The following is a 26969-nucleotide window of genomic DNA, read 5'->3' on the forward strand; positions in this document are numbered from 1 at the left end:
AAGCTTTATACTGTCCACGTTAGAAAGGGGAGACAAAATGAAAACCTCCAACAATTATTAATCCAAAAGACAGCAGATTTCTACTGGTCATGCTGAAAAGGGAACCTAGAGCAATCCCAAATGACAAACTATACAAAGGGGGTGATAATACAGGAAGGGTGTTTAAAGGGAGGGAGGGAGGGATGGATGAATGGAAAAGCACAGGCTTACAGAAAGGGAGCCTTTCAGAACAAATACAAGGAAGAACACTGGAGTCCAGTGAAAGAGGGACAGAGGATACAGAAATGTTATCACAGGAGAACTACTGTTTGTTAGAAAGGGACATTCAAGTCCTTGTTTGTCAGTAACTTGACTTTTTTTATAACAGAAGCATTTGGCCAATTAATGACATCAATGCTGTCAAACTTGCTAAACCTCCTTCAGTTAGTCAGTTATGCTACTAAAAAATGCAAAGTCTGGTGTAACATATGTTACTATACGCGCATCTTCATTAGAATTTTTGCTTGCTGACTATACCACCTTCAAAAAAACTACAAAAAAACATTTCAAACCAATTTAACATAGCATTATCATATGGCTTCAAAGGAGTAATTGCCTCACACTTGTTTGGGGGGCTGGGGGGGGAAGAGTCTGGCAGGCATCTCCGTAAGCTGAGGGGTATGTATTACTGGTAAACACTCAAAAACTGAAGGATGTTTTTGAAGACAGCAATGATAAAAGGCTGAGAAGAAGCCAGCAAAGAGAGACACTTGACAGGCAATTTGTTTTGACAGTGACAGATTCTTCTGAATACCTTTTTGTTGCATGGCCACCATCAACACACCTCAACCACTTTTGCTGTTTGACTTGCTTTTAAAAGAAAGAAAAAATCTATATTCCAAAGACCCAAACACACAGCTCCATTGAGTTGAAATTAATATAAGCAAATACACACCAGTAACCTAGAGGTAGGATTGTCATGAATAGGCTGCAATTGTCTATAAAAAACAAAAAGCATGACAAGGGCCAGGAAATTTGAGTCTGAAGGCTAAAAGAAATCCAATTATGCATATAAATATGCTATATGGAAACGGAGAGTTAAGGCACCTAAACCGACCTGATTTTGTCCTTTCTGAGGCCATAAAGAAATACATACAACTCAACTGCTCCAGGAGAGATCAGCTTAAAAGTAATTGATCTGGGTTCTAATAGCTTCGGAAAAAAGCAGTACTGAACCTTATCTAGGATACAATTGGTGCTAGATTGCTAGTAAATTAAAGACAGCCATCCAGAATAAAAAAGGATCACTCCAACCCTCATAAGAACTATTGCAGCAACAAGATAAATCTGAAATAACCTTTGCTACTGAACATGAAAACATAGGAAAGACCCAACCCTTCAACATTATCAAACTCACCATACACCATCAACTCAACCTAGCAGTCTGCCCGTTCCAAAGCCTCAATTTGTGCCACCAAAAACATCCACAGATGCTACTGATATGTGGTGATTTAAAGGAATCTTTTTGCCAACTCCTCCTTGAAGGAGCCTTCCAGAAATAATACGGAACCACTTAATAAATTAGTTTCATCAAGGACAGTTCCAATCAGAAAATCACCACCACCAGAAAACAGACTGGACTTCATGCTGATGAAATCTCTCCATGGACTACTGAACTGAGTGTTTCAGGAACAGAACCGCTGCACCACTGCACTGTGGAAGGACGAACTTACAGGGACAGAGCTGCCACTGGGGGAATGGGAATGGCTCTCACAAAACCAGCTGCTCCATTCCTGGTCTCTCCAGCCTGATCTTCAATGGGAACATACAAAACATTCCAAACAGGAGCCCAGGAGTAAAAATTCCTAACATTGGCGAGGAAAAAAAAACGATGGGCTCAATGACAATACTGGTTTTACAGCATATGATAGTGAAACTCCTTCCTTTCCTAGTTTACAAATCATATGCATCTCGCTCTCTCCAAGACATCTGCACCTTTCTGCCTCCACTCTCCCCTTAGAATCTCTTCTACTCCAAGGCACCAACTTCTGTTACTCCTAAAATGGTCTGATATAATCAAAAGTCTGAGCAACCTGTTGCACACAGTTTTGAAGATCCCTTTTTGTTTTGTGCTGGAAGAAGGGCCTGTGTACCTAAAACTTGTGTATTTTTTCCACCTGTATCAGTAAGCCCAGTGAAAGATATTAACTCTGCCAACAAACCTCCTCTTGTCTAATACAAATTAACAGTACTCAGTATATAAAGAGCATCAGTGATTTCTTCTACTAGCTGCTACAACTGAAGAGAAGGATATGTTTAGTTGCTACATCAGTTGTATGGGATGCAGTGTACTTACAACACTGATTACACTAGTATTGGGAAAACATTTTTCAATAAACAAACTTGAAACAAACGCAATTTTGAAAGAGACTTTGAATTTCTGAATGCAGATGCCCAGCCATGTAAGCAGCACAAGCAGTGTGCTGGACCTCGATATCTGGCCTCTAGCAGAACCAACACTTTCAGAGCAACATAAACGCTCCTCTTCTTCTATTTCCCCTTCATCTGCATGGCAGCTATAGACAGATCCGCAGGAGATAATATTAAGGGACTTCCTGCTAACAGACCTGTGTTGGCTGACACCTCAATTCCATCTAACTAGATACAAGGCTTATAAACACTGACCTTAGCAAGAGTCAGGTGCAGACACTGCAGCATGAATTTGTATGTATTGCTACATACAAAACTGTACAAGTGACAACAACTTTTTTCTGAAGACCATCACTGCAGAGGGGGATTTCTGTCTTAATATTCTTTCATTCAGCGCTTCAGAACTGTGATACTTTGTGCTTAGTGAGCTCAGTTGAGAGATCATAAATTCTTTTAAACACTAAAAGCTTAATAACAAATACCTGACCAGGAAATTAAGCACTAACTTTCAAGCCCAGAGTTCTGGACACCACTACAATGAAATAATCTAAATCTTTGTTTAATGTAGGTTACATGCCAGCACATTCAATCTACTTAAAACCAGTTTCAGGAAAATACTAGCAGTTTTCTCATCTGACCATCATTTGAAATGATAAAAGCTTTTCCTACATCACTGTAGTAGCCACATATTGCATCACACTAATTCAGCACCACAGGCAACACCCAGCGAACGCAGCTCCACATTAAGGGCCTTGTCCAACCTGCCAAAATGGCAGAGGCAACAAGAATCAGTATCAGACAGAAGCTGGTACCGTTCCAACGCCATCTTAATCAATCTAGGGAAATACGTGAGCCAGGGTTTTGAACAGCAACCAACAAAATCCTTGAGATAACCAGCAAACATGTGCACTGAGCCTTCCTAATGTGCATACTAGCTGCTGTCCACAGCACAGTCTGAAATGCCATTCACCAACTACCAAACGTACAAAACCACGGCTCGCTCCCACTGGAGCTGTGCCCTGTACCGTACCGCACTCACTGGAGACACGACAGAAGGCCGCATTTGAAGGTTTCAAAGACACTAGAAGAGGCAAGAGATACAAATGACCTCAAGCAAACTGTGTTTTCATAAGATCCCAGTCCTGGAAAAACATATGAATTGATGGAGTTTACTGTCATGGGTGATTTTAATTTCAGGTAAACCATTCTCAGTCATAAAGTTAAGAACAAGCTTACATTTTGCAAGTTTGGGATCTGAATTTCTTTTCTGGGGGCAAGTGATGAGTACTTCTTTTTTACCCTTACATGAGAGAAGAGCAGCAACTACCCTGTTTTATTAATATTGGAGATTAAAACACATACCACAAAAAAGATCTGCAACTGAACTATGGGCCAACAGACAAAAAAAATCCTTTTTCTTTCCCAGATTTGTCTCATATCTGATAGTGATAAATTTAGAACCATGCAGCAGATTTCAAATTTTGTACAAAAACTAATTAGAGGGTCCATTTGTACATACGTGCGTGCTGAACAACGCACTGCCTATTTTCAGTGCATTTGTTACCCACTGATTTCCTGTAATTGAAAAACTATCTTTAAGTCTCAGTTTCCTTTTGAGCTACTATTTCTCTCCACAGACACAAGGGCAGCTATATCTGGAGAAACAAAATTAGTTATTCATTAGTGCACAGCAATTCCATACGACAATTACATGAGCTAGGGAAGAATTTGAGGCAACTGAATAATATATCCAGTTAGAGGTAGGCAGGTAAAGAAAAGTGGAATTTTGCCAAAGTATTAATACTCCTAGCTTTGAAAGAGTAATACTGCCCTTCTAATGAGCACAAAATACCTGACCTATACCTTGCCCAGAAAACAATAGATTCAGTAGCACTCCCTCATGAGAAATTCCTCATTACTAAGCAGTAATTTGCTCATAACTTGGCATTAAAGCATTTTTTGGCAGGTCATCTTCTATACAGTCCAAGAGAATTTGACTACCGAACTAGCAGGCAAGAGAGCAAGAGGCCATCTCTCCTCTGTTTCAAACTCTTAGGCATGGAGAAATGTTTTCCCCTACCTGGAGTCCCCATCTTGATCTTCTGTGGTGTCACCAGAGCTGTTCACAGCATATCGACTCCTTGGTTTACCTGAAACAAAGAATAAAGACAGCTTTTTAAGGAGATTGTTCCTTGAAAGCGTTCATTAAAATAAGTGCATTAAGAGAATACTTGTCTGTGCCCTTTTTAAAATTATCTACAACAGAGATCTAAAAAAAGTAATATTAAAAGCAGAAAGCCCCTTCCTTTTCAGGTAGAAGTACCAGATCTTGTTTTTTCTATTCTCACTCAAAAACACATCAAAAAATAGGAGAAAGAGGTTTACATCTTCAGGGGATAAAGAGGAGAAAGCAAAACATTCACAGAAACAACTTTTCTCTCAAGTGCCAGGTAACAGTTTGCAGTTCGAGAGAGAGTGGAAAATAAAATTCTGACCAATGCATTTCCCTCATTATTGCTCAGGTTTCAGGACAATGATAATGCTCCAGAAGCCCCTCCTGCAGTCACAGGTATCGAAATCCTTTACCAACAAAAAGCAGGAGGGGGGCGTGAGGGAAGCAGCCAGCCAAAAAAACCACATTTTCAGATTTTACCTATAAAATCAAAAAGGGGTTTGAAGACGATTCTCTCTCGGTAAAAAGTGACTCACAACCTAAACAGGGGTGTCAAACCTCTCGTGATATACGGCAGTTAGCAAGCGACCCAAGCCAAACAGCCTCATTGCTCTGCAGCACCTCTAGGCCACACACCACGACACTCGCCCGCCAGCAAGGCCAGGTGGGACATTGACCCTGACTGCAGCGCCGCGGGCACAGCCATCCTGCCTCCGGCCCCCGCGGGCTCCCTGGCTGCAGGCAGGTCCGAGTCCAGCCCCAGACACCGTCCCGGATCGGGAACATCAGAGGAAGAGGTACAACCAACACTGGCTGCACAGCAGCCAGCTGGCACCTGAATGGTCCTGTGTTCCTATTTTCCAGAAGAAATGAAACCTCCTCCACCCCATTATCCAACACAAGGGACTAAAGCCCCTTAGTTTCTACCCATTATCAGTTAAAGCTCACTTACTGTCTTCCAAATCCCCTCTCCCAGATCGGTGCCTTCACTTCTCACCCTGCCTCCTCCTTCCCCTACAGCTCTTAAAACCCCCACCGCTTCAGCCGATCCAGGAACAGCAACAAGGCACCGGGTCGATAGTAACACCTGGCAATAACGTGGTTCAAGTAACGTGGGGTGTGAAGTGTGTGTGCGAGGGGTGCCAGGGCACCTGGGGGGTGTGAGGGGTGCCAGGCCCCCACGGAGAGTATGAGGTGTGTGAGGGGTGCCAGGCCTCCACGGAGGGTATGAGGCATGGGGGGGGGCGGTGTGCCAGACCGCCACAGGGGGTGTGGGGCGTGTGGGGGGGATACCAGGCCCCCACAGGGGGTGTTGGGGGGAATTTGCCAGGCCCCCACGGTGGGTGGGGGGGTGCCAGGCCCCCACGGGCGGCAGCAGGCCGCCGGCGGAGGCTCCCGCGGACGCGGGGCAGCTGCAGTCACCAGGCCGGGCCGGACCCCGCGGCGTCGCGCACTTACTGGCCTGTGCGGCGGGGTGCTCGGCGCCGCGCTGGAAGGGGAAGCGGAAGAGCAGCTTGTTGCCGCGGCTGCCCGAGCTCACCAGGATAACGCTGATGGGGCTGGTGCTCTCGCCCATGCCGGTGCGGCGCGGCACGGCACGGCCCGCAGGAAGGCCGCCCGCCGCTACCGGCTTCCGCTTCCGCCCGCTACCCGGGCCCGGCCCGCGGCTCCCGGGTGCTGGCGGGGCGCAGCTGCCGGGGCCGGCGGCTCGGGGCCTCCCGGCTGCGGGCAGAGCGCGGCCGGCCCCCCGCGCCTCACAACCCGATTCCGCCCAGCACCTCACACCCCCACAGCTCCGTCCCCCAGTACAGCCCACTGCCCCCAGTTCAGCACCTCACACACCCGTCCCCCAGTTCAGCCCAGCGCCTCACAGCCCCGGCCCCCAGTACAGCCCAGTGCCCCCAGTTCAGCCCAGCGCCTCACAGCCCCGGCCCCCAGTACAGCCCAGTGCCCCCAGTTCAGCCCAGCGCCTCACAGCCCTGGCCCCCAGTACAGCCCACTGCCCCCAGTTCAGCACCTCACAGCCCCGGCCCCCAGTACAGCCCACTGCCCCCAGTTCAGCCCAGCACCTCACAGCCCCGGCCCCCAGTACAGCCCACTGCCCCCAGTTCAGCCCAGCGCCTCACAGCCCCGGCCCCCAGTACAGCCCAGTGCCCCCAGTTCAGCCTAGCGCCTCACGCCCCCACAGCCCCGTCCCCCAGTACAGCCCACTGCCCCCAGTTCAGCCCAGCACCTCACAGCCCCGGCCCCCAGTACAGCCCACTGCCCCCAGTTCAGCACCTCACACCCCCGTCCCCCAGTACAGCCCAGTGCCCCCAGTTCAGCCCAGCGCCTCACACCCCCACAGCCCCATCCCCCAGTACAGCCCACTGCCCCCGGTTCAGCACCTCACACCCCCGGCCCCCAGTGCCCCCAGTTCAGCCCAGCGCCTCACAGCCCCGGCCCCCAGTACAGCCCACTGCCCCCAGTTCAGCCCAGCACCTCACACCCCCACAGCCCCATCCCCCAGTACAGCCCAGTGCCCCCAGTTCAGCACCTCACACCCCTGTCCCCCAGTACAGCCCAGTGCCCCCAGTTCAGCCCAGCGCCTCACACCCCCCCACACCCAGCACTCCCCTCAATCAGCCCAGTGTCCCCGGTTCAGACCAGTACTTCCCATGCCCATGGACACCACTCCCCGTTCTGGCACCCCCAGTTCATTCCAGTGCTTTACCCACCCACAGCCAGCTCAGCCCAGTGCCCCCAGCACGGCCCAGCACCCCCAGTTCAGCCGTGCACCCAGCCTGTGTGTGGTGGCCCCCCGGGCCCCCCAGACATGGTGCTGGCCCTGGAGCCCTCATGCAGGGGCTGCCGGAGGCATGGGCCGCCCGTTCCCGGTTCTTTCCATTGGCCTCTTTGGGTCATTTTTAGTGATTCTGCCAGTTCAGTCAGTACGAGTCCAGAACTTTACTAAAAACTGGTGGCAAACAGCAGCGAAGGCTCGTCACCCCCTCGCGGGTTAGCCATTACGGCATGCCTGCAGGAGGCAGGCTGCGGAAATCGGACCTTTTGGCTCCCCGTGCTCCTGGAAAGGCACGCTTGATCTTGTTTCTCACGTTCATTGCAAGTTCTCAGGGTGCTTTACAGCACTGATACAACTTGCCCTGTGGTTCCTGTCAACTTACTCCTCTCTAGATTAGTAAGAGTAACAGCTGGCAGCTGTCTTGCTGCATTCGTCCTGTTTTGTGTTTAACTGAGATCAGAAAATTATCAGTAATTATGTTAGAGGATGTCCTGGGTTTTGCGTGTAAATTCTTCTGCATTTGATTGCGATATTTGGATATTTGAATGTTCTGAGATATCCCCACTCTGGATCTTGCTCTGCAATTCCCCCTGGGGACATCGGGCAGAGGTGGGTGGCTGAAGAGGGAGATGAGCACACGCAGCGTGGGCGTAATCTGCAGGGCCATCCTCCGCAAGGCCGGCGATAACAATTGAAGCAAGAGAAGGTGTCGCTGAGGGGAGGGAGTTGTCTGAGGGTGATTAAATAGCAGTAGTATTATCACGGCAGAGCATTCCTCATGCACCAGTGCTGGGCAGCTACGTTAAAATTTCCCAGTGTGTCTGCTTCAAAGAATAATTGTACTTTCTTAAATAATAAATTACAGACATATTTGTCATTTCCAGCTCTTGGAGGCTGTAGTTTAGTTAAAGCAAAGAGTTGCAAGCTGGTAGGAAATTAAAGAATAAAGCCAGGACTTAGATTCCGCTTTTACAATTTCCAAAACTTAATACGCCTAAAATTTTCAGAGTTAGGGCAGACATATGTGCCACCTTATCCACAGGAATTCCCTTTGAGAGGGAGGCAGTCCCTGTGGAGAACACAGGCCTGTGGGGAAAGTTACCCCTGGTCTCACAGAGGTGCCATTCAATCGGTTACCGGATTTACAGTCAGGGCTGCTTTTACAGTGAGCAAACAGGCCTGTTGCTCGCTTCTGCCTTTTAAAATGAGAAACTCTGGCAGCCTGCTTTTGGAACAGAATTAAAAAAGACCTATGTTAATACTAAAAATCACCTTTGGTGTCACCTTTGGTGACATTTCACAGGTTCATGACAAAGACTCATCATCTGCCCAAGGGTGGACATTCTGCTACGGGTCTATGAATCGTAACTATGAGAAGCAGCAGCAAGAGAGGAAGGCAGGTCTGGTGGGGTTTCGCAGAGGACATAGCTTCAGTATTGGTCCTGTGACCAGGGAAACACCAGCGATCATGTTGACCAGCTCCTTGCATTGTTCAGGCCAGGACCTCCATGTCTCTCTACCCTGTGGGCAGCTGGAGCACTGGGATGGAGGAACTTGGCTGAGAGGTCCATGTGAGGACAGAGACGGTCACTCTCCATGTCACGTTGTGGCACGTGGCCGAGGATCACACTTCTCCCACCAGGCATATTCTTGAGGAGTTCCTGCAGCCGTCCCCAGTGCAGCCCTGATCCTGGGCAAGCAGTGAGCTCCTTCTACCAAACCACTGTCGTCTTTTGGCTGCTCTGGCTTTTGTGATAGTGCAAGAGTAACTCTCAGAAAATGAATTCGAATTCCATAAAGGTTTCAGTGATGACGAACCCTCCTGTGCAGGCATCACTCTGATCCTCATGTCTACACAGACCTTAATCCTACAGTCATGGAGGATCAATGTTCAGGTTAAACGGTGGGCAGCAAAATAGGAAGGAGTCCTGATGGTCTCTGCCTTATCCCCGGGTATATCTGGGTCACAGTCGCTTTCCTCATGCATTGATAGAGTGACCTCTGATTAAAAGCACTCTCACTGGGGAGAGCTTGGAGCACAGCCATGCAGCGGGCGATGTAAGAGGCAGCACTTTGGGGAGGAGACAAGAACATTATATAAATGTGTATTTAACAACAGCATCTTTATTTTCAAAGTGATTTTTCTATAGGAAAACTGCAAGTTTTTTAAAATGTGCATAGCAAGGGATGATGAATACAGCCTCCCGTGATACCTCCATCCATTTAAGCTGTATAAATGGAATATCACCTTTTCCTGTGCCCTGACTGAAGGACCGCTGCCCATGCCATCAGTGGCACTTTTAATGGCAGACTGCTCTGCACTGCATCTGTGTAGCCAGAGTTAGCTCCGGGTTTTCGGTGGACATGTATGGCATTTATCAAAGGGAGAATATACAAAGAGCACTCTGATAATATTCCTTATTATAAAGCTATTGTCTTCACTGGGTCTCAAGTGAGTCCCCTCTTGTATCCCCTCTTAAAGTGAGGTACCGAGAGAAGCGAATTACCCAGCCACCCAGCCAGTGGGCAGGAGGGCTGAGGAGGGAGCTGTGGTACTGAACACAATCTTAAATTAAATCCCGGATAAGGTGTTGGCCTCCGCAGAGGGGATGATAATACAAGATCACCGAACGCAGCCAGGCTTGCAGACCAAGAAGCATGAAGTGCTTTGTGCCTGCCCTTTGGGAAAGCCTAAGGTTTCTCCTGCTTCGTGTGACAGCTCACACGCAGAGGGGCTTAAATTCAGACCCCACTGCAAAGCACAAGGGGTGGGTCAGAGCCCTTCTGCGAGTGCCACTGCAGCCACCCGGACAGTGGGGACACCAGAGGATACAGCAGCAGCTATCTGACCCCAACCCTACGGCTTCTCTAGCACTACCAGTTCATTCCCACCTGACCCCAGGACACGGTGGCAGAGCCACAGCCCCAGGAGAGTGGGGTCTATTTGTAGTGAATGTATCAACTCCTCCAGGCTGTAGAGTATACCCAGAGAGGAGAGACCTATCCCCATGTGAAGGCACAGGCGAAACCCCCACCGTAAGCACAGCACACGTGAGAGCCTAGCTCCCACCCCAAACCCAACACCTGCCGGCAGTCAGGTTCCCCTGCCCAGCAGCGCAGCACAGCCACGCCGTGGCTCCCAAGAGAGGCTCCAAGTTTGGTGCATGCTCCTGTGTGACATTTAGGGGGGCTGGGTGGTGTGACTGCACCGGCATTGCTACTTTGGTACAGATAACCGTAGGCTGGACGTACTCCAATGCATGCATGACCCAAGTATCATTAGATCCCTAGGAGGGCTTTCCTCTTAGCAGGATGACCACGGCTGGGGAGCATCCTCTGTAGCTGTCGGTAGCATTGCTGTGAAACGCAGACACATCTTGCTGAGGAATCTGGCGTATACATATCAGCCTTCTCAGCGCAAGCATGCAAGGCTATTTGGGCAGAGAACGCTATCTGACCTCTCTGAGGTACCGGCCAGCTTTCCGTGCACGGCTGCCAGCACTCAGTGGTGATGTGTACGGCTGCTGTAGTTTATCAGGGTGGCAGGGAGATTTACCTCTGCTTCATGTGCTGGCAGGATATTCATTCCCTGAGGTTCAGCAGCGACCATCTCCAGTAGGGTTTTTCTTTGACACTTTGCCCACTTATCTGTGATTACAGACCTGTGCTGGTCTTCCCTTTGCTTGTTTGGTCCTTCACCCATCAAGTGTGCCCATCTATCATGGGACCAAGCTTTCCTGTACACATCCAGCATGTAGCACAGCACACGCCAGCACTGGCTGCGGTGCTGAGGGCTATTTTACAGTACAAGGGATAATTAACAGTAAGAATCATGCAGCTAGAAATCAGAGACATGCAGTATGAGGCATTTAGTGACAAAAAAAAAAAGCCTGACTAGGCTTTCTCACACACACATGCTTTTTTTTCTAGGACCATACTCAATTTCATAAGCTCTCTCTCCCTGTATCCATAGGAATCATTGCTGCTATAAGCAGTACCAATTGCGGAGTGCATCCCTAATACTTTGCAAGAGACTGGCAAAGTGAAGTCCTGGCAATGCTGAAGCAAATGGCAAAATCTCCACTGATTGCCACAAAATCAGGGTCTCGCTCCCCCTCTGAACTATACTGCACATCTCCCAGCCTGTCCCTAGCACTACCTAGAAATAATTTAATATGAAATATTGGGCCACATGTCAGCCACAGATACTGGAAGTGTATGGTATGCTGCAGAAGAGCCCAGAGTTTTGTGCTCACATCTGTGAAGCAAGGGAGAAAATGCAGATTTTCCTCCAAGCTCCTTACTATGCCTGAAGTCCACATGCTCCTCAGCTTAAAGATGTGTCCTAACGCTCCGTTGCTGGAATTTTCCAGCATTATCTCTCTGTTCATGTATCAATATGTGTCCAGACAATTTCTTTGGGCCACACGGCCATTACGTTAAGAAGCAAGAAGCTGATAACGCCAGCAAGCAAGGAGGCCAGTGCACTGACCCTTCCCGAAACAGGCATTGTTTCACGGGGCGATAAGAGTCTTCCACCTCCATGGGTGGGCCTCTGGAGTGACCAATAAGCATGGACAGGCACCAGGGTCCGCTCTCCCCTTCCCCTTTATAACCAGAGCTGCCAGGGCAAGGGGTCCAAACCTCCTCTGAGTGTTCATTGCAAGGAGCCTGCACCCTCCTGCACAATGACGCTGACTCAAGCCGAGAAGGCCGCCGTGGTCACCATCTGGGCAAAGGTGGCTACCCAAGCCGATGCCATTGGGGCAGAATCATTGGAGAGGTAAGTCCCCCAGAACCCCTCCGAAGAGGGTGCCTCCTTTGGCTCTGCTGTTAGGATGCATCTCGTGTAAAACTTGCATGAGTGAGAGCACGCTGGGACTGGTGAGGGTAGTTGGATGACCTCTATGTTGTTTGGTATGTAATTTTCTGGAATTATATCTGTGCTACTAAACGCTAATAGATGGCTTCAAAATCTTACAGCAAAACATAATTTTCTAAGCAATTCTAATGGTTTATTTCCCATAATAGCAATTCAGAATTCATAGCCAGGAGCCCTGGTGAGGAATTCAAAGTCATTCATACTCAGTGTCCTGAAATAGGGTTATCACTGTCAGGAAATGAACTTGAAGTGGTTTATTGTACGAGTGATGCAATTTCTGTATAAGTGATGCAATTTCTCTCGCAATTTCTAGGCATTAAGAGAATAGCTGTCCGCTAAATTCACTGGATACTCATGTTTCATTGTTCCAGTTTATAAGTAACAAACTGTTAGGAAACAAGACCACTGGACCCCCTGCAGGAAGTATAGCACAGTAATCCAAAGCTCATACAAATTAAGCAAGCTGGCACAAAAGGGATAACAGCCTGGAAACTGTTCAGAAATTATTATGTTATTCAAAGTTATTTAAATGTTATTTACAGCTCAATGTAAAGTATTGTGATACTCCTTGCAGGACTCTGAGTACCACTCATCAATGCTGGTTTGTTCAGCTCGTATTAGTTTGAAGGTCCTGCAAACTGGCTTACAATGCAGTATAGGAAATGTAGTGACAATTTGGGGCTAGTCTTTATTTTAAAATACCCCAAAACCCCAGAAAAATACATTAAGTTTAAAATTATTTTTAACGTTTTGTTCTTCTCTAGCACGTACAGATTAGCCTGCTGTCTAATCTGCACATACTGCAGAAGAGGTTTAAGAGCAGAAAGACCCTGATGCAAGCTTCAGGATCCGAAAGCTCTGTTACAACTGCTCAAGGAGTGTACTGTAGCTGGCAGGTTTACACTGCACTCGCTCTGAGGTTTTACCATCTCATGCATGTCACTTCCACTGCTGAATCTCGTTCTCATGTCCTCCTCCAGGCTTTTCTCCAGCTACCCCCAGACGAAAACCTACTTCCCTCACTTTGATCTCAGCCAAGGCTCAGCTCAGCTTCGTGGTCATGGCTCCAAGGTCATGAATGCCATCGGGGAAGCTGTGAAGCACATTGATGACATTAGAGGCGCTTTGGCCAAACTCAGTGAGCTGCATGCTTACATCCTCAGGGTGGACCCAGTGAACTTCAAGGTGAGTGAGCACAGAGATGAAAACTGCCATCACAGAATTAGTGACCACAGATAATTTTGGCTAATGGCAGCCTGATCCCTGACTGCACTGCACAGCCTTGTCAACTCATGTCGCTGCTTGTTCCCCACCTGATTTTTAACCTGAGATTAGATCTTTTAATGAAAGACCTGGTCTAGCTCCAGCAAAGAACTGCTCAGGGGGCTCCTATGGTTTGTGTTAGACAGACTCGAGCCTCCGCTGCCTTTGTTGTAATTTCTTAACCTCCCTTACGAGTCAGGTTATATCACCTATCTTGAACAAAGTAAATTCTAAACATTTCCAGTTTGTTGCATTTCCCTTTGGGGAGGAAGGAAGGGACATGTGGGAAGAGGGAGTAGTATCGAGCAGTGCCTTTTGCCCTATACCAAAGGCAACTCTGCTTCTTCACACATAGAAGGCAGCAGCGCTACCTGGTTGGGACACGTAGTTGTCATCCCAGAGCATGCTGGGACCAAGGTCCGTTGCAGACCCCTAGACTGACACCTGTTACTGATTACAATGGATTTCATCCTGTTTTCCTTTACAGCTGCTTTCCCACTGTATCCTGTGCTCCGTGGCTGCCCGCTATCCCAGTGACTTCACCCCAGAAGTTCATGCTGCGTGGGACAAGTTCCTGTCCAGTGTTTCCTCTGTTCTGACTGAGAAGTACAGATAAATGGCCTCCACAGAGGGTGAGGGACGCACATCCATGGTGCACCCCAGCTGCCAGGCTCTGGGGTATTCACCCCTTCCTATGCAGTCCTCTCAAATCCCCTATGCAGGGGCTCGGTCATCTGCAAAACCCAATAAATAATTCAAATGTGAGCTATGGTCTCTGTGCTTTCATCTCCATGTGTTCCACCTACACCTTACCGTTCAGGCAGGGGTGTTCTGAAAGGTCTGTGCAATGTGGAGGGGAAAACACTAAGCTGTGTAAATTCATGTACTAATTCAGGTACTAATGAATTCAGGTACTAATTCACATGCTAAGCTGTGTAAATTCAGCGGGAATAACATAATACAATATTCGGTGGGAATAACATAACATTGAGCAGAAGCCCAGAACAGGCTAGAGCCCTGTGACTGCTACTGCTCACCAAAGGTATATCCACCAAAGACTGTTTCCAGGCTGACCAGGAAACAGTCTTTTACCCTGCTAGGATATTGAATGGACCCAGGCTTTTTGTTTGGCCTATCCAAAAGCCATCACAGCCTGTTGTGAACAAAACCTGCATTGCCATATGTTGTGATGTGCCCAGAGCGACGCTGGGCATTGTCTTCTCATGCTCCTCTCCATGGGGTATGGACAAGGTATCCGATGTGCTTCATGAACACCTTGAGCTATCACACCTGCTAGACAGGTTTGGTAAAGGGACCGTCCCCTCCACTTGACATCTGTTATTTTTATACGGAGAACTTTACATGCATTTGAAATTTGGGAATACTAGTGGCCACTGGAGATCAGTGTTGATGGCATCTGGGGGACCACAAATTCCCGGGGTTTCTCTGGAAAGCAGCGACAGGGAAGAGTACAGAACTGATGGTCACCCTGGGGGGAGCGCAGGGATCCTCCATACGTACCTGTTGTGGGTTAACCCCAGTGGGCAGCTAAGCACTACGCAGTCACTCACTCACTGCCCCCCCTCAATGGGATGAGGGGAAGAGGAAAGGAAGAATAAAAGCAAGAAAACTTGGGGGTCAAGATCAAACAAACAAACAAATAATTGTTTAATAAGTGAAGGATAAGTGGAAGAAGAGGGAAGAAAACAAAACAAAACAGGTGATGCAAAGGCAATCACTCACCACCTCCCGTGGGTAGACCGATGCCCAGCCAGTTCCTGAGCAAAAAAGATGGGTAACTGCCATAAAACTCCCTAAACCCCTCTCTTTTCCCTTTTATTGCTGAGCATGGCGTTATATGGTATGAAATACCTCTTTGGTTAGTTGGGGTCATCTGCCCAGTTGTTCACATCCCAGCGTATCGCGCACCCCAAAATCTATTCCCTGAGGGGGCAGTGTGAGGTGCAGAGATGGCCCTGATGCTGCGCAAACACTGCCCAGCAGAAGCCAGAACATCAGTTTGTTATCAGGGCTGGCTTGGTCAAAAACCTAAAACACAGCACCATGTCAGCTGCTGTGAAGGAAATGATTTATCAGGTTACGTTCACTGCCCATGCCTGTCTCGGAAGACTTCTGACATTAAAAGGTGGGTGCAAAGTCTTAAGAACACTCTGATCGACAACCTGAACTGGCACTGCAAGCTGTGATCCTCATCTCGTTTACAAAATTTCGGGATTGTGTTTGGGCAAGGGGGAAAGAGACGGTGCGGAAGCTCTGACGCCACCAAGTTGCTCTAAACGTGTCACACAGTGTACCACAGCAGTTTTTAAAACATTCTACATTTGTGGGTCTCAGGTAACCTGAACATTTAAATCCACAACGTACATGGTAGGTCAGCATCTGTGGTACAATAATTTGTACCAATGACTTCGTACAGAGGCTGAGCGAAGGATGTGACAGCCACCAACCACCATATGCCCTGCAGGATGTCCCAGCGTTTACAGGGAGAGGCAGGAGCACACACCGGGGTGGGAAGAAAGGAAGAAGCCCAGGCCTGACAAGCATCACAGGAGGGACTTTGGGAAGACCATGCACCCAAAAAGGAGGTTCTTCCCCGCCCAGGTTTCTCCAGGCTGCTGGAGAGGTGGTGTTTCTCATGGCAGATCCCCAGCATGACCCGGGAGGGCTTGTCCATGGCTCCTGCTCAGAGGCCCAGGGCCTCTTCAGGCAGAGAGGGGCTGGATGTGCCGGAGGCTGGAGGACATGAGGGGCCAGGGGCACATGTGAGACCCACCCTGACTCCCGTGGAGCCAGGGAGGGCCCTGGCCTGGCTGAGGGAATGGTGGATCCCGACAGCAGGCTTGAGGACATGCCGGCCGGTGAGGCCGAGGCTGTGGCACCCATGGAACGTGCCCGTGGCCGCTATTGACCGTGGGGCGGCCCGGCCGGGCGCTGCCCCCGGCCCCCAGCCTGGCGTGGGGCTGGTGCAGTGAGGCAGGGCAGGGCAGGGCAGACGGGCCCCCTCGGGGCCTCCTTGGGGCTGGGCCCCCTGGGGCAGCCGGGGCCCCCCGAGGCAGCGCCGCAGCCGCTCCCTGGGCCCGGCACTGCACGGCTGCGCCCCCCCCCCACCCCTCGGCACGGACAAGATAAGGCCAGGGCGGAGGTGCTGGCTGCTATAAGAGGGCATCCCCGTGGGCGCCGCTGCCACCAAGACCTGCCCGCCACCAGCCACCGCCATGCTGACTGCCGACGACAAGAAGCTGATCCAGCAGGTCTGGGAGAAGGTGTTCAGCCACCAGGAGGAGTTGGGAGCCGAGGCCCTGGAGAGGTGCGGGCTGGACTCAGGGACCCCACGGGCGAGGGGGGCGAGCGGGTGGGAGCCCCGTGGGGGGCCAGTGTGGGGGGGCCCGGCTGGGGGTCAGCAGCACTGACCATCCCGCTCCGGCAGGATGTTTATCACCTACCCCCAGACGAAGACCTACTTCCCCCACTTCGACCTGCACCACGGCTCTGACCAGATCCGCAGCCACGGCAAGAAGGTGGCGTCCGCTTTGGGCAGTGCCGTCAAGAGCCTGGACAACCTCAGCCAGGCCCTGTCCGAGCTCAGCAACCTGCACGCCTACAACCTGCGCGTCGACCCCGTCAACTTCAAGGCAGGCGGGGGACAGGGGATGGGGGATGGGGAGTGGGGGACGGGGACCGGGCCAGGGGGCCATGGACCATAGTGGCGGTGCTGAGACCCATTTTGCCTTGCAGCTGCTGTCGCAGTGCTTCCAGGTGGTGCTGGCCGTGCACCTGGGCAACGACTACACCCCCGAGGTGCACGCTGCCTTCGACAAGTTCCTGTCGGCCGTGGCCGCCGTGCTGGCCGAGAAGTACAGATGAGCCATCGCCCGTGCCTGGGTACCATCAATAAAGACACCCTTGCTGCAGCGCCGTGTCCGTCTGTGCTGGGGCTGGGGGCCGGGGTGGGCTGCGGTGTTGTGGTGCTCCCATCGGAGGGAGGAAGGGAGCTGCTGGTGAGGCCAGCCGTGGTACAGGGGGGCACCACTGGCTATGGGCTCCCTGGGTGCCCCCCAGGGCCCTGCCTGCTTTCACCCCGCCCCAGCTTGGGATGCAGCCGATGCTGGTAGCAGAACCCGGGGAATGGAGCTCAGCCTGTCGCCTCGCCGTGTCTGCATCCCTCTGGGGAGCAGGGGGAAGGATGCACCAAGCTAAATGTGGTTCTTGCATCCCCTTGAAGGATGCTCCAGGGGGTAGGATTAATCCTTCCTGGCTCCATCTATCACGACGGTCGTTTAGGACTTTATTTGGAATGCTGTGGGAGCTAAGTGCCTCCATGAGCTCCACAGGTAATCAGACAAGTTCATGGAGTGAAAAAAACCCACCACAGACCATTAAGCACAAACACTGTACTTGAGCTCAAGCCCCTGAGCCACAAATCCCCGTCGACTGCCAGGGAAGTGCTCCCACACTTGCCCCGGGTGTCTGCTCTTCCCCTGGCACCTGGGCAGGGTGGGAGCGGGGTGGGCAGAGCTGCAGTCCAGCACAGGGCCACCGGTTTCAGGGTTTTGGAGCCTGAATTAAAAAAAATCATTGTCTTTAGATCTCAGGTGATGGGTTATAAGATACTAAACTAGCCCTGGGTTTGCTCTGCACTGTGACACCAGAGGGAGGAGTTGAGCGTTCTTGAGGGATGGGAGATGGTGCGTCAGGAGAGCAGTGCCTGCGGTGGCCAAGTGCAGGCAGCAGCCGGGCACTGGGTGTTCAGGGACCCTGGCTGCACAGGAACACAGGGCTGGGAGTCCCTGGGCCACGCCGGCCTCTGCTCCTGCAAGTGCACTCGTGAACCCACAGCGCTTTTCCTCCATCATCAGACACGTCCCAATCTAGATCCCAGTGTCCTCATGTGCATTTCCACCTACTTATTCTTGTGCCACCCGTTTGAAGGGCTCTTCTGCCTTTGCAGTTTGCCCCCCTGATGCACACACAGGCAGCAGACACACCACCCCGCCGCTGTTTCCCTGGGCTCCACTTCCCAGAAGATCAGCCCCCCCGTCCTCCCCTCCCTCCCTGCTCTGAAATGGTGCCAGCTCGAGCTAATCTCCCCCAAACACAAATGATAAGAACCGTCGGCCATGGAGGAAACACGGGTGTGAACTGTCCCCTGCCTGCCTGTGCCAGCTTTCGAACCTACTGGAAGCATCACAGGCCCGCTCACCCTCCTCACCCTCCTCGTCTTCCTCACCATCTCATCTCCCTTGCCCTTCTTGCCTTCCTCACCTTCGTCATTTGGGGCACACAGGGCTCACCATGGGCCGCTGTGGCCCTGCATGCCTTGCTTCCCCCGCTGTGAGCTCCTGCTGCTGCAGGCCAGTGCTTGCATCAGTGCCCGGCGCTGATCCCTGTGGCTCTGTCAAGTGTCCCCCCTTCCCAGGAGTCAGGGTCACCCGGTCCCCCTGCAGCACTGGGGCCAGCACAGCAAGTGCGCAGGAGAGAGGGCTGGGGCAGGGGAGCTCCGGGGTCTGTACACAAAGGGATGCGACTGCAGTTTGGGGAGCAGGGGGTGAAGAGGGCACACACTTTGGGGTACACCGGTTTGGGGTACACTGAGGGAATGAGAGCAGTAGGTGCAGTATGGATGTGTCGCTGTGTGTATAGAGGCTCTGTGGGATGGCAGGGTGCGTGTAGGGGCAGCGTGTGTGCGCAGGGACAGCGTGTGCACGGGGGCTCTGTTGGATGGCAGGGTGCGTGTAGGGGCAGCGTGTGTGCGCAGGGACAGCGTGTGCACGGGGGCTCTGTGGGATGGCAGGGTGCGTGTAGGGGCAGCGTGTGTGCGCAGGGACAGCGTGTGCACGGGGGCTCTGTGGGATGGCAGGGTGCGTGTAGGGGCAGCGTGTGTGTGCGCAGGGACAGCGTGTGCACGGGGGCTCTGTTGGATGGCAGGGTGCGTGTAGGGGCAGCGTGTGTGTGTGCAAGGATGGTGCGTGTGTAGGGGCCGCGTTAGATGGCGGTGCACGGAGGGGCAGTGCGTGTACCGGGGCAGTTCACCTGTGTGCGTGGGGGCTGTGTTGGGTGGGTCAGCCTGTCCGTGCAGGTGCCCGTGCCTAACCCTGCAGTCAGCCTCTGCCGGAGGGGACGGACCACCCAGCCTGCGCTGCTGCGAGCCCTAACCCTAATCCTGACCCAAAACCCAGCTGGTGCCGGGGGGCAGAGACCCCCCGGCCGGGCCGGGTGCCGGTGCCGGTGCCGGTGCCGGTGCCGCGGGGAGGAGCGGGGCGCGGCGCTGGCCGGGGGGGAGGCGGGCGGCGGTCCCGCCTGGCCGGGGTCCAGCGCCGGCGGGGCCGGGGCCGGGAGCGGGGCGGGCCGAGGGGCGGGCGGTGCCCCGGCACCGCATATAAGGACGGCGGCGGTCGGCGGGGGCACCCGTGCTGGGGGCTGCCAACGCGGAGGTGACACCATGGTGCTGTCCGCCAACGACAAGTCCAACGTGAAGAGCATCTTCTCCAAAATCAGCAGCCACGCTGAGGAGTATGGCGCCGAGACCCTGGAGAGGTACGTGTCCATCCCCGTCGTCATCCCCTCTCCTGTCTGTCCCTGACTCCCTCCCATCTGTCCCCATCCTCTCCCCATCCACAACTGTCCCTGTCCTGCGTGACTCTGTCTCATCTGTGCCCATCCGTCCCTGACCCCCTCTGTCCCCCAGGATGTTCACCACCTACCCCCAGACCAAGACCTACTTCCCCCACTTCGACCTGCACCACGGCTCAGCTCAGGTCAAGGCGCACGGCAAGAAGGTCGCGGCTGCACTGATCGAGGCTGCCAACCACATTGATGACATCGCGGGTGCCCTCTCCAAGCTCAGCGACCTCCATGCCCAAAAGCTCCGTGTGGACCCTGTCAACTTCAAAGTGAGTGTCTGGGAAGGGGTGACCAGCCCGGCTCCTCTCTTGTACCCCCCTGACCATCCCCTCGCCTCACCCCCTTGCTCACCATCTCCTTTTGCCTTTCAGCTGCTGGGCCAATGCTTCATGGTGGTGGTGGCCATCCACCACCCCTCTGCCCTGACCCCGGAGATCCACGCTTCCCTGGACAAGTTCCTGTGCGCCGTGGGCAATGTGCTGACTTCCAAGTACCGTTAAGACGGCACCATGGCTAGAGCTGGACCCAACCCACTGCCAGCCCTCCGACAGCAAGCAGCCAAATGATCTGAAATAAAATCTGTTGCATTTGTGCTCCAGCCCTGGCGTCCTGCTCTGGTTGCTGCCTGCAGGGGGGGGAGCGGGAGGGATCTGCTCTGGGGGTCCAAACTGGGGGTCACCCCTGCCAGGTGGGCACATGGAGGAAATGGGTTCTGGTTTTGCTGTCTCTGAGAGAGGCAGCGTTTGGGTGGTGGTGCCTGGCAGGCAGACACTGCTCTGCCAGCCGTGGGGGTCTGGGAGCAAGCAGAGCATTTCCAGGCACTGGTGGAGGAGAAAGACTAAGCGAGAGTGGCCAGAGTCTAGCCCTTGGAAGCTTCCTGCAGCCCCAGCCTTCTCACCAGAGTACCACGCTGGGATCCTCTCTTGTCCCATGCACCCCGTGCATCCCTTGTCCCCATTCAGGCCAAATTGTTGGAGATCATCTTGTCCTGGAAGTGCTTGCGGGAGATGGTGGGGAATGGGGGTTCCCGGCGCCTATGATCCTCTGCGTGGTGGTACAGCAAGGACGCCCTGAGGACCTCCAAGTGCAAGGGCATCTTTCTGTGCATCCCCAGCACGCAGGGCTGTGCAACATCGTAGGACTTTTTCTCTTTCTGCCTAATGCTGCATTGCTGGGGTGTCACTTTGGAGGGGTCCTGGGGGGCCGGCAGGCTGGGGGAGACAGAGGGCATGGGGGACTGCAAGGGGAGCAGACGGGGCAAAGCCCCAGATCCTGCTCCCTGGGCCCTGAACCGCAGTGGGGTAGGGGGTGTCAGGGCAGGAAAACAAGTACAGGCAGCAAAGTGGCGCTGGGTGCCGCAGTGCTGGTGTCTGTGCAGCCCCCGGTCCTTATCGCAGCCCTCAGCGGGGCAGCCGCAGTTGGGGGGGGGCTGCAGGCAACTGATAAAGGAGAGCGTGGGCTCTCCTCCAGCTGTGGGTGTGGTGGGAGACGGGGCAGCAGATAGCCCTGGGGGGCTACAACCTGCCAGGTGCTGAGTAAGGCTGCCCCATCCTTGCCAGGGCTGGGAGGTGCTCGGTGCTGGGGTGAAGGTTCGAGAAAGCCCCAGGGCGGCTGGCACAGCAGAGCCAGAGCATGGAGCCCCTGAGGTTACCATGGGCCCCTTTGCTCTCTGGCATTTGCAAGGATGGACGCTTGCCCCAGCCCCACGGCCTCCAGCCACTATCAGTGAACATACCAGAGGCAGGAGAGACTCCAAATGAGAGAGGGACGCCCTCCAGCCCCCAGGGTTTCTCCTGCAAAGCACTCCAGGCATCATGACCCCATATGCCCACCACACCCGGGCATGGTGAGGAAGGGAAGACAAAGCTGGTCAAGGCATCACTGACCAACCTGATCTACCTTTGCATGGAGCAGTGTGTTGGAGCAGGTTGCGCCCTTCCAGCCAACATCACCCAGACATAGCTGTGAGCACAACTCTGCTCCACAGAACTTCTGCTCCCTGAGGAGCTCAGGGGGAGCAGGGGCATGGTGGGGGGTGGCAGTCAGGGCACACAGGTATGCAAGGTGGTGTGGACTAGTGTGTAAAGCACCGGGAAGAGCCAGCATCCAGCACAGACTTGGGATGCTCCAAACCCGGCCACAGAGGACCCTCGCAGGGTCCTTATGCACATGGTGTATGCATAAGAGGCAAGGTGTAAGAGCAACACAGGGGATGGTATGTGCGTGGAGGGGAAGGGGTTGGCAGTCGTCCCCACTGCCTCTGCCAGGCTTTCACTTCCAACCACCCCCATGCTGTGTTGTGTCCTTAGGCAGGACACGCTGTGTGGCAGTGGGCAGTGTCCTGGCTCTGCAGCGCTTTCCCAGGGCTCTGCCTGGCCAAAGAACCGCTGAGCTCTGAAGAGCCGGGATGAGTTTCGTTCTAGCCATTTGTCCCTGCTGCCACAAGATGGGGACCTCAAGCCGTGGTGCTTTATCGGGGCCAGGCAGAGGGTGCAGAGGGCCAAGCCTTGGTCCTGCCTGCAGGGCCGAGCTGGAGTCTCCAGGCAGGGAAAAGCAAGGCTGCCAGGATGGGCTTCCAGCCAGCCCCAGGTCCCAAGCACACTGGGGACACTGGTGCCAGCTCGGAGGGGTGCAGGAGCCCTCCCCAGCAGCCCATTTCCAGTGCTGGGTGCCCCAGCAGCCAGATACCCCATGCCTCCCAGCTCATAGCACAGGGGCTATGAGCCCTGGGCTCCCTTCACTGGGCATCCCTTGGTGGCCATGGCTTCGTGTGCCCCAGGACACAGCCTGCCCCATGGGCCAGACATGCTGGCAGCAGCTTTCTACAGCTTGGCTCTCCCTGAGCTAGCGTTCCTGCCCAGCTGCCTCGGGACCTGCAGGCAGCGCAGCAGCAATGGTCTGGAGCGGGGCAGGTCAAATATTTCCCCCACTGCCTGCCCAGGTTGGTTTTGCAGCTCGTATTGCTGCAAATGAGGTGGAGGCAATCTCTGCATTGCCACAGCAGTGTCAGCCTGAAATGGCACCAGGCGATGTGGAGGAGGTGGACTTGGGGGGGCAAAGCCCCCTGACCCAGGCCATGGCAGAGCTCAGGAGGCAGAGTCACAGTAGGCAGCTTCAGGGGAAGAAGGAAGATGAACATCTTCAAGTGAGACAAAAGCCTGTTCTGATGTCTCCACTATCTGGAGGCCTTTCTCGACATTCATCAACATTTATTCTTGATGGACAAAGCATCTATGGTTCAAAGATACCCTCAGAACAACACAGTATTTTGTTATATGATAGTCACCAAGGCAAGTGGCATCTCAGAGCTCATTTTTATTGAAAGAGGCACTAAAATGACATCAGGAAACAAGCTTGATAGTTATGACTTACCTGATCACAACACTGTCACCAGTCTCTTGAGGGATTGCCAACAGCGTTGTCCAGGTACCTCGGATACTACTCTTATTAGCGTCTGATAAAAAGCTATGGCCCTAGAGAGTGCATCCTGGAAAGGGACACGGCAGTACATACTTCTGGAGGAGGTCAAGCATCCTGGGGGAGTTTACCAGGAATTTCCCATTCAAAATTTAGCAGAGAAGCACTGGGAAGATACAGAATTGGTTTATTACTGGAAGCTGATCTTAGGACACCAGTTGAGAGATCCTATTGCTGGAGAGATGAGGGAAAACATTGTTTTACAAACTGTTCTTCTGTTTATGCATCCCATATTGGCATTCAATATGCCAATAGCATAACTCATGATTGGTGCAGCCTATATGTCTTTTGCTGAAAAACTGCTGCGTAAGCAGTTCGTTTGCCTTGTGGTTGTGTTGAAGATTATCTTAAGTTTTACTGAATCTTTCTATGTTTGGTTGTGAAATAATCAACTATAAGAACATCCTGATTTCAAGAAGTTAGCCTCTATGTTAGCGTTATGTATGGGTTGCTGTGTTACTTGTTTTCTGAGGCTGTGTTGCTTGAAGTCGCTATTCTCTGGACCCTCTAGACCATAACCAAAGCCCCGAGGTTCTATCGTATATAGGATGAGTTATTTGACAACCTGGCAAGGCAGATATTTAGCTGGCCAGCTTGGCAACAAAACTTACTTTTAAGGTGTCCTGAAGTGAACTGCCTTCATTATAACACTAAAAAACACACCCACAGGTCAAGAAGACCCTCGCCCAGGTGAAGACCCTTCCCCTGCGCAAGCGTAGTAACAGAAGAGAATGACGCAACTGATATTATAATTATATGTAAATCACTAACCAATCATTGTAACTGGGAGTGTACTACCTTATAATTTCTGTGTATAAATGTAACGGTGATCTGGCCATAGGTGTGCTTGATTTGTGGAAATTCCACCTTGCGTCCGGCGCCGCAATAAAGAATGTCTGCTTTCTAAAACTCCAAATTGAGTCTTAGAGAGTTCGTCATCTGCCGACTTACGGTAACAGCTGGACAGTTACTCTTTCCTAAACGTCAGATTTTCCATACTGAACTGATCTCTCCGATTTGTCTAGATAATTTTGAATTTTAAGCCAGTGCTTTGGGGTGCTCGCAGCCCCTCCAGCTTAGGCACATCTGAGAATTGAATAAGCGCATTCTCCATTACAACGCATAACTTATTGATGAAGGAACAGTGAATAATAAAGTTGAACCAAGGACTGGAATCTGTCACAGAAGGAAAACAGACTCATCTGAAATGATTCATTCTTGGCAATGGCCATGGTTATTACTCATCTCTTTCTTTGATTAAATGTCCCACTTTTTTTTGTGATTCGAAGTTGACTGGTTTATGGTTCCTTAGTTTCCTCCTTTTACCCTGCTAATGATAAGAGACCCTATTTTCCTGTTTCTGCGACCCTATCACCCTCCGCCGCTTCTCAAAGATACTGGCTGTGTGGAGACGGCTTCCATCAGTTGCTGAGGTAAAGGGGCATTTTTTCAGGCCAACAGTCTGAAACCACCAGAATGATTGAAATACACTTTAATCCACACTTTTTAGGATCCTCCCACCTTCTCCACTAGCTGTTTTGCCAGTGGGAAAAGGAAAAGTGGTCATAGAAGACAGAAAAGAGAGTCAGCCTTCATTAAAATGCCAATTTTGATGAAGGACTTCAAATATTTTCTCTCCTTTCTTTCCTAAAGCAGACTGCTCCCAGCGGAGCAGCCGCATCAAGCACAGCTGTACAAGCCTCTCCAGACAGGATGGGGCTGATAAAAACAAGTATTCGCAGAACTTAAAACATTGTCTGCTCTCCTTTGCCATCATAAAAAGTTCAACATTGCAAGCAACGTCTTAGAAAACCTTTTTGCTGATCCCCCTCAGAGCTGACCTGTGAGGAGCCCCGGTCTCGTCCCGTGAGCCCCTGTGACCGAAAAGCCATTAAGCATCACGAATCCCCCATCCTCAGAGATGTTCACAACAGAATCCAGGTCTTGGATTTTATATCTGGGAGAAGAAGCAGATCTGTGGTAACACGACGTTGGCCACTGATGCCTTCTCAGTGCCGTCGCTGCTGTTTTGGAGCCATTCATCAACTAAACGGCAGAAGCTTTCCACACCTACTTTGCACTGGTTTCCACCTTCTTTTTGTGGCTGACCATGTCTTTTTTGATAATTAGATCTAGCCAGATTTTTGCTGCATCTGTATCACTAGCAACCCTTTTCAATGAGATTGCAATATTTTCCGGTCAGGCCTGCTTGACATTGTCCGCTGGGGATTGATCAGATTTTCACTACAGAGATGGAAATTGAAGAGAAATGCAAAAATTGTCTTCCTGCTGGTTGCCCTGTCTTCCTACCACACACCAACCACCTGAGAAGATCTGAATTTGCTTAGGGATGGTGAAACTGAGAACATAGGAAATGCTGTGCTGGTCACACCATTGGTTCCTCTCTCCCAGTGTTGTTTTCAGCAACAGGAGATGCCATCTGGGGAGAGCACAAGAGCCTAGCCATTTTTGATTGTGCTCCTCCAGCATCCACACCAGCAATAACAGCAGTTTCAGAGGGTACATTCCTGCCTGTTGCCTTCAGCATCTGTCTGTTGACCTGCTGCTCATGAATTTGCTATACCTTTTATAAACCTGCTGATCCTATTTGTTTCCACAACCTCCTGTGGCAGCAAGTTCCAGAAGTTCATTCTCCCCCCTGCCCTGTATAAAGTCCTTTTTATCCATTTTAAACCAATCTACCAGACTCATCGATGGCCTCTAATTCTAGTCATGCAGAATCTGATCAGCACCAAGTCCACGTTCACTTTATGATTTTGTAGAGTTGGCCCCTTCTGCTCCCCCTTCTCCAGGGAAAAATCCCAGCCTTCCCAGGACCTCCTCATACTGCAGCTGCCCCATCCCCTTGATCATCTCAGTTGCTCTGCTCAGGACTCTAAGTCCACTACGTCCTTAGATTCAGAGGCCAGAACTGCACAGATGTGGGTGCACAGCAGGCAAAAGATGCCTTCTTCTCTTGTTTTGAGAGCCCAAGTCCTTCCTGATGACATCACCACATTTTGCCGGCTTTTTGCTGCACATCAAGGCTACGATTTTGGTGAACCGTCAGTGAGGACTCCAGCATCTTTTTCCTGCTGTAATAGCCAGTTTAAGTTCAACCTCCTCTGTTTTAGATCATGTTTCCCAATCTGTGTCACCTTATTTATCTACACTGAAATGATTGACATCCTGTTTTTCCATTTGTGAACAACACTGAAAGCTGCATATAGCAAAGCTCCACGGACTGCGTCAAATAGCCTCTCACCAGTCTCCTGCAGTCACCTGACGTTTCTGTCAAAAGCTAAAGTGTGCAACTCTAACAGCAGATTTGTGGTCCGTAT

The 26969-nt window shown here is 51.8% G+C and overlaps 4 protein-coding genes across 9 annotated transcripts in view; 3 read left to right on the top strand and 1 right to left on the bottom strand.

The window, feature by feature from the left end:
* The window catches only part of NPRL3 (NPR3 like, GATOR1 complex subunit), a 46092-nt gene extending 39897 nt beyond the window's left edge, over positions 1–6195 (bottom strand). For 3 of the 6 annotated variants that reach the window (XR_012996430.1, XM_076351192.1, XM_076351191.1), the window contains exons 1-2: positions 6041–6195; positions 4490–4559 (exon numbers count right to left, since the gene is read on the bottom strand). Coding sequence is in view for 2 of the 6 variants with exons in the window: in XM_076351192.1 (XP_076207307.1) it covers positions 4490–4559; positions 6041–6158 (188 nt within the window). In the remaining 4 variants the exon portion in view is untranslated. The remainder of the gene's footprint in view (positions 1–4489; positions 4560–6040) is intronic. The other 3 variants (XM_076351193.1, XM_076351196.1, XM_076351194.1) reach the window with 2 other exon arrangements.
* Positions 6196–12052: 5857 nt separating this feature from the next.
* On the top strand, positions 12053–14125 carry LOC143166448 (hemoglobin subunit pi). The gene is made up of 3 exons (XM_076350815.1): positions 12053–12147; positions 13227–13431; positions 13997–14125. The coding sequence occupies exons 1-3, from the start codon at positions 12053–12055 to the stop codon at positions 14123–14125; spliced, it is 429 nt and encodes a 142-aa protein (XP_076206930.1).
* A 2571-nt stretch (positions 14126–16696) lies between these two features.
* On the top strand, positions 16697–17441 carry LOC143166394 (hemoglobin subunit alpha-2). Its single transcript, XM_076350722.1, has 3 exons — positions 16697–16837; positions 16958–17162; positions 17266–17441. The coding sequence occupies exons 1-3, from the start codon at positions 16746–16748 to the stop codon at positions 17392–17394; spliced, it is 426 nt and encodes a 141-aa protein (XP_076206837.1). The 5' UTR covers positions 16697–16745; the 3' UTR covers positions 17395–17441.
* Positions 17442–19918: 2477 nt separating this feature from the next.
* Positions 19919–20749, top strand: LOC143166313 (hemoglobin subunit alpha). Its single transcript, XM_076350539.1, has 3 exons — positions 19919–20064; positions 20216–20420; positions 20523–20749. Exons 1-3 carry the CDS (start codon positions 19970–19972, stop codon positions 20649–20651), a joined length of 429 nt encoding a protein of 142 aa, XP_076206654.1. The 5' UTR covers positions 19919–19969; the 3' UTR covers positions 20652–20749.
* Positions 20750–26969: the final 6220 nt, after the last annotated feature.

This window comes from Aptenodytes patagonicus, chromosome 13 (genome assembly GCF_965638725.1).
Source record: "Aptenodytes patagonicus chromosome 13, bAptPat1.pri.cur, whole genome shotgun sequence".
Classification (NCBI taxonomy): domain Eukaryota; kingdom Metazoa; phylum Chordata; class Aves; order Sphenisciformes; family Spheniscidae; genus Aptenodytes; species Aptenodytes patagonicus.